The following is an 18,598-nucleotide window of genomic DNA, read 5'->3' as shown; positions in this document are numbered from 1 at the left end:
AACCATCTTAAATGTATTCTATATTATATTGCGTTTTTTCTTTAAATAATTATTCTGATTTGCAGTCTACAAATGTTTCTCTATTTGTCTCCCCCTGATAAATAATAAATACTGAAGAATCTACTATACTGTATTTACTACTTATTCGCCACAATACCGGTATTAATTTAACAGCTAGCTGCTTTATACTTCCCCCATTGTGTTACATATTGAACACCACCAGTAAAACATTCCCACCTACCCTTACTGTATTATAGATGGCTCCATCCACTACTGACTTGCCCAGATTTATTGAATTACCCACGGACAAGCCTACTGGCAGGTAGCCAATCACAGCCCTTATGCCAGGAAAACATCTTTTTTTGAATAAACATTTTTATTATTTTCAATTATTTCCAATCGAATCATAACAGTCAGAATTATACAATACAATCAGAATTATACAATAAGGGTACCGTTACATAATAGCAGTAATAACAGAGTCCAAGTGTTACTATCCTGTTAAACAGGCCCAGTCCTCAGATCGTGGAAGGTAACATGTACAATAACTCTGAAGCATGGAGCCTTATCTTAGGCATAAGTTCCCAATAATCGGCCCAGATGGATCACACTCCGATCTAGAGGTATGGGATAATGTGACATAGCAAACATTATTACAGTTCCGCACTGCTCCATAAACAGTATCATATTACATATACCATACTACATAAAATACAAAAATCCAAAGGAATGAATGAAAGCGGGAGGAAGGGAAGAGGGGGGGGGGTAAGTAGAATCGCACATGTCAGTAGGTCGCTTTGAGATCTTGTTCTGCCACCTCGGCTCGCCACGGGTCCCAGAAGGGTATCTTGGAAGGAATAGGGCTGTGTTCCCCAAAAGGTTGCATCGTAAACCAGAAATGGAAGATGGGAGTTTGAATTTAGATTTTTACACATATCATATCATCCCTGGTCAGTATAATGCTCGGTTCCAATGTCTTTTTTATAAGGGCCCAGGATTGGTGTTCAGCATACATATAGATCTTAGACTGAGTATCTAGGTCAAGAGTGAGTATGTACCTCCCCCATTTTCTGCAGAAGCGAGAGTCACCACCGCGTGGTAGGTCAGATAAATATTTACGGTCATAATACATTTGCTGAAGAACCATTCTGTGTAAATCCCCCAACCTCGGGCTGGTTTTGGCTATCCAGTGCTTAAGTATTAGTTTCTTTGAGATTGTAAACATGACAGTGAGCAGTGGTACCACCTCTCTGTGCCAAGCCATGCCCGCCCAGTCTTCAAAATTAATACACAGACAAGCCTTAGGGTGTGGTGTAATGTTGATACCAAGCTGGAGGTTTATAAATACCAACAACTTGTTCCAATATCTTTTGATTTTATAGCATTCCCAAAAACAGTGAAGCAAGGAAGCTGCCAACACTCCACATTTCGGGCAATGTCCCTCCTCTTCAGGGATGAAGTGGGCTCTTGTACTGGGAGACATATAAGCTCTATGAAGAGTCCTGAAAGCGACTTCCTGTAAATATGCATAGTGTAAAATCTTCCACGTGGCAACATATCCCCTGATTAGATCATTCCCTGACCCAATTCCCTCTATGTCGCGGTGCCACCTGTCTGCCAGCCGTGTCATGAATGCAGTGGATGGTAACTATAAGCATATATATGTGTTTCAGTTTATAGGCCTGAGTTTCCCATCTCTTAAGTACTTTTAGGACCCCCTCTGAAGGTTGTAAATGAATTTTGGTGAGTTGTAAGGACTGAACATAGTGTCTAGCCTGTAAATACATATACAAATTTGAGGGGGGTAATAGGTAACGTTCTCTCAGAACAAACGGAAGGTGGCTCCCCCAGGGTCAGAAATTTGGTTTGCCGATGACAGTCCCTTTTCCCTCCATCTGATATGATAATAGGCAAAACAATGACTAAAGAACACATTTTAGTTTATTATCACCTCTAGCTTCTGAAAAAATTACCTTTCATCTAGAAACCATTTCAGTTTGAATTGTGCCATCACTATTTCTCCTCTACATTGTGCATGCTTCTCTCATAACAATTCCCACTTCCATGCAATCTCACATGGTGGTTAATGCTGGTTGCTAGCATTAAAAGATATAAATATGAACTTTTAATTAAGAATACCATTCAATTTGTGAAGAAACATATGAGCTGAAGCTGTGCAATTGAAAAATCGCACAATTATATATGGTTAAACAATCAACCGTTCCCTTGTGTAGTACTTGACCAAACAAAAATATATTTTGGCCACATTACGGCAAACATAAATAAAAACAAAATACGATAAATCACAATGCTTGATAAAAAAAAAACTGTAGTTACATCAGATAGTCAGAAATGTACTTTCTCCAGTGTAAACTGTAACTATCATTAAAACCAATATCTGCCAGTTATTTCAAACACAACAGGCATATCCTAACTGTGGTCCTGCAGCTGTTGTGAAACTACACATCCCAGCATGCCTTGCCATAGTTTTAGCATTCCCTAATAGCAAAACTGTGGCAAAGCATAATGGGACTTGTAGTTTCACAACAGCTGGAGGGCCATAGTTTGGACATGCCTGGAATAAAGGTTTTACAAGCTACTTCCAAGTTCCAATCACAGAACCTATGGAAGATCCAGCTGTCCAGTGTAGAACAGAAGATATGAAGCGCCATAAAGCCAGATCATAGTGCTATGATACATTTTCACTATAGATTTGCCCTAAAGTTCAGTCTTCAGTTTATGCATCAAGTCTGGTTGGTCTATTTTCTCATTAAGCTCAAACCAACGATTGAAAGCCAGGAGAGCAATGTTTTTTGCAGCTACTGCACTCATCTCCACAGAGCTGGCAGCCCACTCCACACCACTCAGGTAGTAGAGACCATCATGGAGCACAATGGGGGGCAATGTCTTGGAAGAACTGGTGGTTCCATAGCTTGGAAATGCCTGCCACTCAATGACTTGAACGGAGTAATAAGACTTAAACAGAGTTTTGAGTTCTTTTCTGTCCAAAGGCCGTGACGATAGTACCCGCCACACTGCGGCTTCCTGTGGGGGCTTGCGGCGGAAGCCAACCGATACATTTACAGGACACAGACTTTCTAGGCTATGAAATATAGCATCTGGGGAATCCGTGGAGAGGATACTAGCAAAAGGAAAAAGCTTTGGATCTGAGAAACCAAAATAGGAGGAATTGAGATAGCCATGCACAATGGAAGTTACCACCCGATGATAAGAACCTATGGACTCTGGAAAATTGGTCTGGAAGTTCAGAAATGAAATCTGGTACCCAGCTTTGTGCAAAGGAGCCGCCACAATCACCAAATCATAGTATTCTGAACCCAGAGTTCCATCTCGTTCATATTGTACTTCGTACAGGCACTTCTTCTCTGGAAGGAAACAGAACATAAATGGAGTAGAATAGTAGGGAACAATGTCATATGTGGGTGTTTTGTTTAATCGCGAGGATTCCCCCAAACAGCGAGGCACGCGGCTGATACAGGGAGCCCGCTGCATTTCGTTGCGAGCCTCGCTGTTTTAGCTGTCACACGTGCGGTTTCCACGTCGGTGGGTCTTTGCAGCGACGTGAAAATGGTGTGTGCAGGGGGTCAGTTGAATACTGACCATGCGAGCTGTGACAGTGAGCAGTCAGCACTGCTCGCTGTTACAGCATGCAAAAAGCATTGAATATACCCCTTTGCCATGGAGCAATTGTTTCAGTTTAGTCATTAACACAATTTAGTAGGAAGTTTGTGAAGAGGAAAGTAATTCAACATAATATAAAAAGGAAGCTAACACCAAGCCATACTGCAGACCCTGAAATTGTGATTATGACATTTATCATCTCCACAGAACCACTTCCCTAATATAGTTTGCCCTTAACACAAGTACAAGTATACACTAGGATTCATTTTTGTCAGGAGCCAATTAACCAACCAATTTTGAAACTGGAGAGGTTGGAGGAAACACACAGGCAAAATATACAAACGTCACACAGTAAGGGCCATATGGGGGGGGGGGGGGTAGAGAACCCATGACCTTAGCGCAGTGAGGCAGCAGTGCCAACCATAGTGTCTGGTTTTCATGTTCACAGGACTGAACAGAAGTGCTGCCTATATTGTTGGAAAATAGTGAAAACGCAGCATTTCATACGCAGATAGTGCTGAAGGCGCACACATAATATAGCCATGCCACATATTTAATTTACAAAGTTTGCCTGTGTGTTGACACATTTAAAAAAAAAAAAAAATGTAGGAACAGCTCGCTCTCGCCAGGCATCTCTCAGTTGCTCAGGAGTCAGGAAAATACCTCTATAACTTCCTACCTTAATGACTGTCTAACTATGCAGTTTTGTTTTGACTCCATGGCGCATTGAGGCTAGATGTATGCACACATCTGTAGGATCAAGATTACCTGTATGTAACAACATCTTGGAAAATGAACAATTGAAATAAACAGGGCACAGTACTAAAGTACTTCTGTCAGCAGTCCCCGAGCAGCTCAGTGGCCTGTCACAGTTATGTACTGTCTCCTAGGCAGTTGAATATTCTCCCAAAGTGCAATATCTTAAGCGCCAGGTCACAAAACGGGAATACAGCACATTAAATTTGTGACAAATTGTGTTTCTGTACTACTGTAGATTGTGTGTAAGAATTATCGATGCAACTTGATAAACACCCTACAAAAAGGGTGAAGTAATGATTCACCATATGCAACACGGAAGAAAAAAAAAAAACATCCTTAATGATGTGGGTTATTCAGGACTACAAATTTAATATGGCTGGATAAAGTTGTGATTTAGAATGTGGGGAAGAAAAAAAAAAAAAAAAAAGAGACACTAATCCATCGAGTTCAACTATTCATAATATATGTAAATTGCCCCAAAAAACCACAATGCACAATAGTGATTTAACAAAATCAGAATGACTACTATGGACAACTAACAGCCACACAAACAGGCTCCACGTGATAAAGGCTGGTGGCACAATGGGGACCCCTATTGGACGGCTTACACTGGGACAGTTATTGGATATCAGCAGAAGGCTCTTGATCAAAGTTTTCATTTCTAAAAATACCTACTATCTGCCTTCCTAACACAGGGCCTTATTTTGGTTCATTCTTTCTGACAAAATTCTTCTTAGATGGACAAAACCATGTGCACTGCAGGGGGGGCAGATGTAACATGTGCAGAGAGAATTAGATTTGGGTGAGTAATTTTGTTTCTGTGCAGGGAAAATACTGACTACTTTATTTTTACACTGCAATATAGATCTCACTTTGAAGTAAAACCCCACCCAAATCTAATTCTCTCTGCACAAGTTACATCTGCCTCACCTGGTTTTGCCCATCTAAGAAGGATTTTGTCAGAAAGAATGAACCAAAATAAGGCCCACAATCACAGCTGGTTACCTGAAAAAAAAGTTACATCTGCCGCACATGGTTTTGCCCATCTAAGAAGGATTTTGTCAGAAAGAATGAACCAAAATAAGGCCCACAATCACAGCTGGTTACCTGAAAAAAAAAGAATGCAATATATTCGCCTAGCTAAAACATAACAATGACAGCTCAGGTGGCTGTGCACGCCCGAATGGAGCAACACTTGATTTGCTCCTTCTGGTGTCATCTAGTGGCTGCAGGCACCCACAACATTTGAAGTTCCCCCATAAAAGGTGAGGAGCAGTTTTTAGCCTTTAGTATATAGTATGTGGTTATCCTTAAGAATGTGTAAAATGATCCTGTACCTATATGCACACAGCACCACTTCACCATTCCCACAAATATTGAACCATTTCCATACAGCACTACTAATTACACCAGGACCTCACCAGAAATGCTGCCAATAACTGTAATGCAAAACTCCTTGGAGGAAATTGACCAGGAAAAGATTTTTAGAATTGTTATTGTTTGGCATTATCAATCCCTACACATTTTATGTAGGGTTATACGGATGCAAATCTAATCATCATAAAACAAATCCATCAGATTTGGGCCATTGTCCTTCAGTGTTGTACACTGGTTCATTTAAAAGAACAATATGTTCTTCTCACTAAAGAGAACACAATACCATGTTCTAGGCTCCCACATGAATAGTGCCAATAGTGCTATTCCCATTTTAAGAATGTAATCCAAAACCTGTGTCAATCTTCTTTTAATGTATGTTCTAGAACAGCGGTTCTCAAACGGTGGGTCCTGACCCCCCCATGTTGCTGACCATCAGGCTGATGGCTTTTCAGATCTCAGACAGTGATTCAAGCAGTCTGAAACATCTGTTGAATGGTCTGTTACTTCAGACACCTCACATCATTTAGTGCCCCCGCAATGCTGCCATGCATGCAGGTCTGCTGCCCTAACATGTGATGTGATGGCCCTTTCTTGGGTCTAGTAATTATTTTTATTGTTTGATGGGGTCCCAGAGCAAAATAGTTTGAGGATCACTGTTCTAGATGGAACATTGTTTAGTTTTATTATCAATGATAACAACATAGCCAATTCCATTTGTTGCAGCTTTATTGCTAAATAGGTTTTAAAACCCAGGGCTGACTGAGCAGTGCAAAAGCAGCGATACATCATTTTATGTTAATCAATGTTAAAGTACCCTCTGGTGGAGAATCTGTGAACAACACACAGTTCACATCACCAAGGACAAGGTATTAGGCTACAAGTTTGTTTTTGTTTTGTGCACATATGCAGTAAAGACTTGCGTCCATATGCAGATTTTAAGCTCGGCAAAGTGATAAAGTGGCTGGTACTTTAACCCCTGGCTAATCAGATCCCAAATGTCAAGTTATAGGTTGGGTTTGAAAAATGACAATCAGGGGCTAATTTACTGCTGCTTTAATCAATGACCACTTTTTCATTTCTCCAGGTGTAATATACTGAAATTTTTTTATTCTTATACTTTAATACCATCTTCTTTTACAGGTTGATTCTTCGGTCTTCGTTCACCACAAGAACGGTTCTGATTTCGCTAAGTATAGGCGGTTTCTTTGTATAGCTAGGTATTTATTTATAGATAAATAACATCGGTAACAATTCTACTTTCACATATCATCTCTTATATATTTGGCTACATCTGTCACTCAAAGTGTGTCTGGAGATATAACCCTGGGTGGAGCCTCTGACTCACATGACAGAGAACCAGCCCAGTGAGCCCACAGACAGTGCCAGACACCCTCTGCCTCTCCATGTTACACAGCAAAGACACAGCTACACACCAGACACACCAGGTGAGCGCCCCACACCTCCATTCCTCCCAACATGACCCTCTCCAGGAGGGACAGAATGCTATGTTTGTGGACTTCCATCTTAATTTATGATTGTCATCACCTGTCATTTTAAACAGGATAATTGATAAGAAATAATTGGGTTCAGTGCGCTGATTACAAACCCATTTCTTAATTGATAAGAAAGGTGTTTAAGCACAGGTGATGGTAATCCATACAGAAACAGAGCAATGTGTCCCTCCTGGACAATATGATCCTGGGGGGTCATATTGGGTATGCACCTCCCTCCCTCCCCCCCCCCCCCCCCCATTCACGGCATCCCCACGATTAAATGGCACATGCAAAACACTGATATGGCTATGGTCGACAATGAAAAAGGTTGACAAGATTTATTTTTCACTTTTTCAATGTTTTCATATTCATTCTCATGTGTCGACATGGACACCAATGAAGTGCCACACTTATGTCAACATTTACATGTGTTGACCTTTCTGTGTTGATTTTTTTCTTGTGGCGATTCGCGGCACCCCCTGCGACCCCCCTCCCGCGATTTGCAGCACACCCCCCGCAATTCGCGGCACCCCCGGTGACTCCCGCGATTCGCGGCCCCACCCGGGACACCCCCCCCCTCCTGCATTTCGCGCCAACCGCCGGGGCCCCCCCTCCCACGATTCCCCACCCCTGACCCCCCCTCCTGTCATTGAGGGAACCCCCCGCGACCCACCCTCCCCCCCCCATCCCACGATTCGCGGCACCCACACCCCCCCCGCAACCCATCCACCCACGACCCCTCCTCCCGTGATTCGCGGACACCCCTCACCTCCTCCCTCCCCCACCCCCCGTGCGTGATTCACGGCAACCCCAGGATTAAATGGCACATGCAAAACACTGGCACGGCTATGGTCGACAATGAAAAAGGTTGACATGAGTTTTTGAAGATTTATTTTTCTTTTTTTGAATGTTTTCATGTTCATTCTTATGTGTCGACATGGACACCGATGAAGTGCCACACTTATGTCAACATTTACATGTGTTGAACTTTCTGTGTTGATTTTTTCCTTGTAGCAATTTTTTTCCAGTGACAACTATGAACTATGTGCACGTCAACCTACACATCATCAACCAATTCTTTGTATAATATATAACACCTGTTCTGTTTTACTGTAGGTGTTTTAAGTCAGACCTTTTACTGCTACTATTACTGTTTATGTAAATGCATTCTGAATGACAGCAACATCCTACCATCCTTCTACAAGAATATATAACCAACTAGGTGATTCATTGCGCCTCGTGCCCCCCCCTCCCGCAATTCACTGACCCCCCCGCGCACCCCCCCTCCCACGATTCTCAAACCCCCCCCCTCGCGCAATTCATGCTCCCACGCTTTGCGGACCCCCGCCCACTCCCGCGATTCGCCGACACCTGCGCCCCCGCGCCCCTCCCGCAATTCACGGCACCCCTAAGCCCCTCTTTAGTCCCCCCTATACTCACACACCCCTATCACTACCCAGCTTCCTGCTCTCCTGAACCGTAACTTCCACCACTGGGGAGTCGCTGACGCTGTTTTGCCCACATGCCCCTATCATGCCCCTATCATGCCTCATAGCCCAGCCTCCTGCTCTCATGCACCCGAACTCCCACCCAGTAGGAGGAGACACTGACTAAGGGCCACCATCCTTTACTCCTGTGCTGCCACGCTGGACCCTCACCCACTGGCAGAAGCAGCACAGTATCTCCTACCCTCCTCTTTAGTCCCCCTTATTCCCACACACCCCTATCACTACCCAGCCTCCTGTTTTCCTGTGTCGTGACCTCCGCCAGTGGGGAGCTGCTGACTCAGGAACACCCTACTATACTATTGCACACACACCCCTAAACAACATGCACACACAGCCCCCCCCACACCCACAAATGTCACTGTACAATCCACACTATCAATGTACATCTTACTCTGTAACCGTTTTTTAATTAAACAAAACAATACACACCCCCTTCCACATCATATGCTCTCTATTTAACACATTTCACCTATAACTCAAGTTGCAATACAGGCCATCTTTCATACAATTCTAACCATCTTTCTCATATACAAATGTTCACAAATTAAGGGGGCGCAGCCCCTTACGACGGTGTGAAGAGCGCCCGTAGGGCGCGATGAATCACCTAGTGCAATAGTAAAGGACATCTCTTATGAAATTAACTTACTATCATTAGCTCTAATAATACAATTGAATACTTACAACACAATTAGCTTCACTTCTATAAATATGACCCAAATTCAATTATATGCCAATAACATGTAATTTGCAATATAAAACAACAACCGATAAACAACAGTCAACTTTGGGGTTTAAATCACACATTTCACAGTTCTCTTAAACAGCAGTATCACTTGTTTCCCAGAGGTTTACACTGACTTTTGCAGAATAATTTAGTATCCAGCCAAGTTCTGATTACACATAATGTTCTAGCTCACTCAGCGGCTTTCACTTCAAAGTTTAGACACTCTTATTACAATGTAGCATCTTTAGTGAATGTGTAACAATGATTTAGGGCAGTATTCAATGAAAAAAATTTGCCGTGCATGGCGAGAGATTTTTTCTCTCGCCATGCACTCGCCCTGTTCCGGAGGGCTCGCTGCCACTTCTGCTCCCTCTATTCAATGTGGTTTAGACTCGCCGCCACTCGCGGCGAGTCTTAACCCCTGCAGCGGACGAGCGTCCGCGGCAGGGAGCCGTGGGACGGTGGCAGCCAGGGAGATTAAAGTCTCCCTGGCTGCCCCAGAACATATGTGGAGGGGAGGTGGGCTCCCCGGGACCCAGGCAGCACAAGCTGCCCCCCCCCCTATAGCCAGCGGGGGACCCAGTATTCACTGCACCCGATCGTGCATATGTAATGATCGGATGCAGTGAATATATGAATATCTAATGAGCGGCTCGAGAGCTCCGGCCCCCTGCTGGCTGCTCTGTGTAAAAAATAATTTATTTTTTTTAAATTAAATATATATTCATGTGCTATAAGCACATGAATAAAAATAACATGCCCCTTCACAGAAAAAAATCCTGATTTTTTTACACCCAAAAAAAAAAAAAAAAAAAAAAACCCTTTTAGTTTAAAAGTTCACATTCCAGCTCTCCATGAAAAGATGGAGAATTGCGACACGGAGAGAGACGGCGAAAATCACTTAGAAAGACGGCGAATATTTCACATTGAATAGGGTTGCTCGCTTTTGGAGAGCAAAATGCTCCGTCCAAGGCGAAAAAAGCACAAATTCGCCATAAAACAGGGCGAATTTTTCTCATTGAATCTTAGTCCCTTAGTCTTCTCTGATGACAACTGCAGCACATTTATCCCACTCTCTCTTCTTTCTCTGTTTTGTAATCCTTTACTCTGTAAAAAGGCTTTGCTTGACCTTGTCTCGTTTTCGGTTAAGGCCCCCATACACTATGCGATTTTCGGCCAATTTCATCCGATTTCGGCCCTTTGGGCCGATAAATCAGGTGAAATCGGACCAAAATCGCATGTGTTTGACATCTGATCTGATGCGCGGTCCCGCGCGCATCGGATCACGGCGTCGGACCTGCAGAACATAAGATATATCGGAATCTAAGCCATCATGGGTGCTTTTTAGCACCCACGATGTTCAGATCCGATATATCTTTATATACAGCCCCCCTGTCTTGCAGCCCCTGCATTGACGGTTCCCGGCGGAGGTAGTGCAGGTGGGGACTGCAGGCGTCGCAGAGCAGAGACCGTCGGCGCGGCGGGAGAATAGGAAGAAATCCTATTCAAAAGACCGGGCGGCCGCTGATTGGCTGAGCTCAGCGGACGCCCGGTCTTTTGAATAAGATTTCTTTCTATTCTCCCGCCGCGCCGACAGTCTCTGCTCTGCGACGCCTGCGGTCCCCGCCTGCACTACCTCCGCAGGTAGCCGGGAGCCGCCAATGTGTGGGGGGGGGGGGGCGCTGCTAGTAAGACAGGGGGGCGCTGCGGGGGACTCAGAGTTGGCAGTACAAGAGCCGGGCAGGAAAAGCTGTCAGCGCTGAAAAAAAAAAAAAAGCCCCTACAATGAATGGGCAGCCTGTGATTGGCTGAGCGCTCTCTCAGCCAGTCAGCAATTGGCTGAGAGAGCGCTCAGCCAATCACAGGCTGCCCATTCATTGTATGGGCTTTTTTTTCCAGCACTGACAGCTCCCACCTCCCCCTACCCGGCTCTGTCACTGCCCCCCGCAGCGTCCCCTGCACGCTGCCTTTGCAGCGCCCGCCACCAGCAGCCCTGTTCTGCAGCCCCCCCTGCTCCCCGGGTTTACATGTGATAAATCGAGACGATTTATCACATGTAAAAAAGGCACATCAAGTGCCAATCTTATCAAGCTCCCCCGGGGAGCTGCCAGGAAAGCTCAGGGGGAAGTCGGGGGCGACTTGTCCTCAGGACAAGTTGCCCTAGTGTATGGGGGCCTTTACAGAAGCTGTAGTGACTATCCCTGCCAAATAATGGTTCCTTCCTTACAGGCAAGTATGCTGATAATCTCTATTAGAAGATATCTTGAATATGTAGCAGGTATTAATTTTAATTTAAATAAAGTTTATGTCAATAAATTATTACATACCTTTTTAACCATATTTAACAGCTCCATAACAAATAAGCCATGTGCCTTACATACTTGTGAATAATAACACAACATTACTGCTCCAACACATGCTCTAGGATATTACACAGGCTTAATACACTTTACCCCTGGACTTGAACAAGGACAGTTAGGAGCTGATTGACCTGATCAAGTACCAGCTACATTATCACTTTACCAGGCTTAATAAATCTGCCTCAAAATATCTTTAAAACATGAATTGTATTGATAAATAGTTGGCATCGTATAGTGTATAGCACTATATACAGTATACAGGCTCCCATAGGAGGCCGTAGAGGACATAGGGGGTTATTCTAATTCACTCGGAAAGGCAAAATCACTCTCTAATGGACAAAACCATGCGCACTGCAGGTGGGGCTGATGTAACATGTGCAGAGAGAGTTAGATTTGGGTGCGGTTTGCACTTCAAACTCATATCTATTTTGCAGTGTAAAAATAAATCAGCCAGTATTTAACCTGCACAGAAACAATAAAACACCCAAATCTAACTCTCTCTGCACATGTTACATCTGCCCCACCTGCAGTGCACATGGTTTAGCCCAAGCTTGTCCAACCTGCGGCCCTCCAGATGTGCTAAAACTACACATCCCAGCATGCCTTGCCACAATTTGGCTATTAGGGAATGCTAGAATGATGGCAATGCATGCTGGGATGTGTAGTTTTAGCACATCTGGAGGGCCGCAGGTTGGACAAGCCTGGTTTAGCCCATTAGAGAGTGATTGTGCCTTTCCGAGTGAATTAGAATAACCCCCATAGTCCGCTGAGGATAAAGTCAATGACAGCCTACTCCTGAATGTGTCCACTGACTATGGGGGTTACGCAGACCTGATGACTGCTAATTTGAGGAGCACTGCGATCAGATGGCCGCCGCACTGCCAGAGTGAAATCCCGCCCTGTGCAAGGCTGTGAAAGCTCATTCACCATCAAATGATTTTTTTCCAGTGTGTGCAGTCTGGTACGGTGCGATAGAACCATGCTGATTGGGGCCTGGGCTGAGTTTATCCTGAAACTCCCACAAAATGGCCGGTTACCACCCCCAAACGATGGCTTCCTGTCAGTCAACTTGCATACAGCCAGAGATTTAAAAAAAAGATGCCGACTTTTATTGCTGGATGGCCTTGTGCATGCGTACTGTGTGCCGTCGGTCCATTATTGCCTGGCCTGCAAATTTGCATCTCAGCCAACAGGTCTGAATAACCCTCTAAATATATCTTTAGCAAGTATGCAGTGTGTATGTACTATTTCATTCGTCTGGAAGTTCAAAGGAAATAGTTGAGGATATCATATTAGTTGTACATCATATAGTATGTAGTACCCAGGTTTAGGATGAAGGATGACAACCAGGGAATGGTAAGGAGCCTGCAGGGGGAGGGGGAATACATTAGAGGTGTGTCCATGTGAATGCAACCAAGGTATAGCTACCTCTCAATAGTAGTATCTTGTCCCAGGGTGCAATGCTAATCATCTCTGTAAGCCGTTTCTGATTGGCTGAATGTGTCTGGACTCCTCCCAGAATATAAAATGCTTCATTGTATAAAGCTGCAGTGATCTATTTGCATTATAATAATGTGAAGCTAAGTGGATCCTCACAGGGCCGGTGCTAGGGTGTCCGGCGCCCTCCTGCAAACCATAAATTTTGCGCCCTTTCACATTGCCATTGCAACAAGCTGCAGCCCGATTGTGGGAGCGTATGCAATATGCGATCCTATGGAGGATCTCGGGTGCATGTACACCATCAGTGCTGTGTCCGCAAAATGTTGCAGGCACTAAAGGTGCCCATACACGGTGCGAGAATCGCATACATTATGGGCTAGATCGCATCGCACGGCATGCATGCAATGTGTGTGCGATGCGATCGGAAAGCAGTACAAAAAGTATGTGCAGCACATAATTTTTGTACTGTGCGATGCGATGCCTGCGGGAGTGTACTTCGCATCGCATGAGGCTACTGCAACATGTGTGGCCACCTTTAGGCACATAACCCAGCCCATTATTTAAAAAGTATCTAAATTAATATTAAAAACAAATCTAACATTATTAAAAAAAATGTTATAAATGTATAATAAAAGACACTGTTCTTTTGCTGTTTAACTCTTGTGCAGTCCCTCCTCTTCTATCTGCGTAGGCAGGACGCTGAGGACGCCATTACAACCCTCTCATGACTAAGGGGGAAAGGAGGGGAGAGAAGGAGGAGATGGAAGAAGAGGGGAGGAGATAGAGGGGGTGGAGTGTTAAGGACTGGCAGTGGCACTGGCACAGCTCACTGAGAAGAGGGAAGGAAGGACAGGTGGCACTGCTGCCTGTTCGTCATTTGATTGACAGTTGACAGGCGCAGGGAGCAATGGGTAGGGGGCAGATCCAGACATGACATGTCAGCCAGGCATTCACAGACAGCGCTTCATGCCTCAGCGCAAGTGTCTGTGAGTAAGAGGGGGGCAGGTCGCAGGAGGAGGACAGTGTGTGCGCGGTGCAGGGAGTTGCACAGCTTCAACATACTGACGCCCGCTGTCAGACAGGCACTGCGGGCTGTGTGCACTCGCGGTGCAGGAAGCAGCTGTTTATACTGCCGCCCACCCGCTGTCAGACAGGCGCTGCGAGCGGCGTGCAGGAGGCAGTGACAGTGAGGGTGACAAGCAAAAAGGTCGACAACCATTAGGTCGACAGTCAAAAGGTCGACGTGTGGTTTTTCACAGGTTTTTTTACCCGAATGTGGACAGTTCACATGGACACAGTTTGAAGTGCACCGCATCACTCGCGATGCTTCGGGCACGGTGCCTCACTACACTTGGCACACTATTTTATTCTCTCACCATGCCCAAGTGGATGGTAGGGCATGAAATACCACCTGTCTGCACATGTCGGCTAAAAAAACTGTGAAAAACTCCATGTCAACCTAGACACTGTCAAGCTTTTTAACCTAATGGTTGTGGACCTTTTTGCTGTAGACCTGTTGTCCGGATCCCACAGCTGCCCTGGTCCAGTGATGCTATTGTCTTAAGGCGCGTACACACGGGGCAATATATCGCACAGTGTCCCGTTTTCATCAGCGACTATAGATGGTCGCTGATGAAAGGGAACCTCTGCCGGGGGAGCTGCAGAGGGAATCAGTTGGTCGCATTACCAAGTTCCTGTGACCAGCGATCTTAAGGGGGGCTCCCTTATGATCGTTGGTCGCAGGAACTTGCTCCTGTGACCAACTGATTCCCTGTGTGCTAAATAGTTCCAAGTCGCCGCAGGGACCCGCTGACTTAATGACCAGCACACTCCAATCGCTGGAAATTGTGCGGTGTGTAGCCCATAGGCTACCACCATCTTAGAATGGCAGTAGCCCAGGAACCCACTGTGATGCTGCCTGATGTTGATACATAGGGCAGCATGGCATTCTCTCATAGAAACCTATGGGGATATGGCCGCGAGGGGAGCATTTAGCTGCAAATATTACATGATAAAAGGGCCCCTAAATGTTATACAAAAAGTTTAAGTATGCATTTTCAGATAAAGAGAAAAAAACGTGATTAATTACGACAGGATCTGAGATACTAATCCAGTTTCCATATCCTTACCAATCTGTGCACAAAATGGGGTTCCTAGTCCACTGTAAGCAATATATACCTGAGTTGTGTAGAGACACTGCTTGCACTTTTGCATGGATCACATTGGCTTTTGTCAGCTTCAGCAAACCGGAACACACCAGCTTGTTGCCTCCTTCCACAGACCACATATTTCCTTGGGCTCCCGCCAAAGACATGGCCCCTAAGGGAGTCAGGAAAGAAGTAGTCAGTACAGTGGTTTATAGACTGTTGCATCTTGTATTGGTATAATGCATTGCATGTGGAGAAATGACCTTATCTGTAGATGAATGGTAACTGCTGTTCTCATACCTTATCTTAGACTTGCATATCAATTCTACAGAAAACATTAGTGGTGCCGCCTATCTATAACAGCAACCAACACACCTTTTACTAGGAATCAGACAAATGAACCGACAACAGTTTGCATTTCACAGAGGAAACAAAACAGTTTGCAGGAATATATGACCTGCAAACTTTCTTTGTCCTAGGGAAAAGGATTGCCACCTAGCAACAGCTTGGTGGTTGGATGGCAAGCCTCCCGACTTTCGCTGGAGTAGGTTAAGTGAAAAGAAATTTCACTTACCTACTCCACAGCCGAGGGAGCGGGCTGAAGCCGCCGGTGCTTGTGTGCGTGCGCACCTATACACAGCATATAGCCTCGAGAGATCAACTGCGCATGCGCGCATATTAATTAGGCGCATGCAAATAAGCTCAAAGGTGCGCTCACGCTGGTCACGTGAGCGCACAGAGCATAGTAGGGGAAAGCCCGCCCCCTGTTCAGATTTTACAGAAGCTTACGGATGGCAATCCTTAGAACATGAATACTAGAATATAATACCACGTACTAGCGTATTAAATCAGAGACAAGAGACCGACTGATGCAAGATGAACAGTGTTTAATAACAGCTACTCGACGAGAGAGCAAAGAAATATCTAACCAATGAGGTAATTCAAATACCGACAAAAGCATTTAAGTCTAGAGAACAAGTAATGAGAACTTCAGGCAACACCTATCTTGAATTCATTTTTGTTGCTTAGATGGCTGCGCTTGCTGTTTGTTCTGATTCTTTGGAGCACCTGTAACCGAAAGAGAGTAGAAACATTCAGCATTGCAGCAAGTGTAACCACCAGACCTAGCAAGGTAATGGGTGGGTAGGGTGGGTGCTGTTGCTAGGTGGCAATCCTTTTCCCTAGAACAAAGAAAGTTTGCAGGTCATAGATTCCTGCAAACTACTGTTTGTTCGTCGGGAGGCTTGCCACCTAGCAACAGCTGGTGGGTAGACTACCACATACCTGGTGGTTGCTCTAAGGAACTCAACCTTTTGGTGGTCAGATGGTCTCCAATATTGTCTCACGAAGGTACGAGTGGAAGACCATCGAGCCACCTGCATAATAAATTGCAATGGCAAACTCTTGGCTGCTGCAGAGGTAACTGCGGGTCCGCGGAGGGAATGTCCCTTAAACTGTAATGTGTCTATACCCACATCCCGCATAACAGACACATTCCAACCTCGGATTGTTCCCGGTCTGGCTGGGCGAAAGGGTCTACGACAGGTAATGAACAGTTGGGAGATTTCGCCTCTTATCGGTGCTGTTATAGAAAGATATGCGGATAAACATTCTACAAGACACAGAGCGGGATCTGATTGATCTCTAACTAAGTCAAACGCTACTAAGGGCCTAAGGATAGAACTTGTCTTTGTGTGCCCTTTGAGGATAATGTGGAAACCCGCCGGGGTTGCAGTCATCCTTGGGTCGGAAATGTCTATCAACGACAACTCGGCCCCCCTTGCCGTGAAGGCTAAAGCCAGCAAGGAAGCCAGTTTCCTCAAGAGACTGGGGGCTTCAGATGTAGAGGGTATAGTGGCCAAATAATTAAAGAAGGGTTCAATGTCCCAAGTGGTTCAGTAACGTGGGCGTGATGGCCTGGATAGAAAGATACCTTCAAGTAAACGTAAATATAACCTATTATCTGAAAACCCTGGAATTAGGAGAGTAAGTGCAGAACCATACGAGCGTATGGTGACCGAGGCTGAGCCTGTGTCATATTTATGGGACAAGAAATTAATCGCTGAGTTAACAGCCGATGAGGGACGAGAATTAGCTATAGTGGTCTGCCAAGAAATTAACTCCCCGATTATGGCGCTGTATCTAGCCTTGATTCTGGGTCTCAGTGATGCATTAATCAGTGCAGTAGACAATGCTGAGAGGTCTGAATGTGTTAATAACCCAGCAATGTCGCCATCCACATGCATCGTGGCAGTTTCTGAAGTAAGTCTTGGGTACCCTGGAAACACTCTCCCGAAAGCTCTAGGGGAATCTTGGGGCCCTTCCGTAATTGACTGATTAATGGGAACCAAATTCTGGGGCACCCTGTCTGCTCTGATCTTGTGCAGAACCCTCAACTGCAAGGCTAGAGGTGGGAAGGCATATGGGAGGACAAGGTCCGTCCATGGAAATTACATGGCATCCGTCTGGAATGCCGCTTGGGACCATATCCTGGAGACAAAGGTCGGGACCTGATTGTTGTATGGGTTCGCAAATAGGTCTATCCCTGGCTGCCCGAAGGCTGCCACGATCTTGTGAAAGATCTCTGGCTTCAGAGTTGCTCTGTCCAGCGTGAGACGTGTTCTGGAGAGAGAATCTGCCAATTCGTTTAGCTCTCCGGGCATGTATATTGTGTATAACTGGATGGATCTTTGAACCGCCCAGTCCCAAATGTCTATTGCCTCCTGACAGAGGAGTAAGGAACTTGTACCGCCCATCTTGTTGTCTAAGCGAACTTGAATGGGAATATGACGAGTATGCGGAGGTACTAGAGCCGCTAGGGCTAGCCTTGTGAGTCCTGCATAGACCACCTGCCCCTTACCACCTTGTCACGAGTAAAGGCTCCCCACCCCGTGAGAGAAGCATCTGAGGTTATAACGATAACCGGTGTAGGGCCCTGCAGAGGTCTGGGTGGGGGGGGGGGGGGGGGGGAATGGGCAGGACTGTCCACTTCTGTACTTCTTCGCGAGCTATAGGTGTGAGCCTGATCTTGTCTGACCAAGTATAGCCTATCCTGATAAGGAATCCCAGAAGGTTTGAGAGTGTCTGCAAATGAGGGGTGCATGGAGAAACCCTGGATCTAGGGCCCTCATTCTCCAAATAATTTTCA

At 45.3% G+C, this 18,598-nt stretch overlaps 1 protein-coding gene across 1 annotated transcript in view; it reads right to left on the bottom strand.

Moving 5' to 3' along the window:
• Nucleotides 1-379: 379 nt before the first annotated feature.
• PCYOX1L (prenylcysteine oxidase 1 like) overlaps nt 380-18,598 on the bottom strand; it is a 30,705-nt gene continuing 12,486 nt past the window's right edge. The window contains exons 5-6 of the mRNA XM_083182008.1: nt 15,482-15,622; nt 380-3,386 (exon numbers count right to left, since the gene is read on the bottom strand). Of these exons, the coding sequence (XP_083038134.1) occupies nt 2,719-3,386; nt 15,482-15,622 (809 nt within the window). The 3' untranslated portion in view covers nt 380-2,718. The remainder of the gene's footprint in view (nt 3,387-15,481; nt 15,623-18,598) is intronic.

This window comes from Crinia signifera, chromosome 4 (assembly GCF_055691185.1).
Source record: "Crinia signifera chromosome 4, ASM5569118v1, whole genome shotgun sequence".
In the NCBI taxonomy this organism is placed as follows: Eukaryota; Metazoa; Chordata; class Amphibia; order Anura; family Myobatrachidae; genus Crinia; species Crinia signifera.
This window is presented reverse-complemented; position numbering and strand designations above follow the sequence as displayed.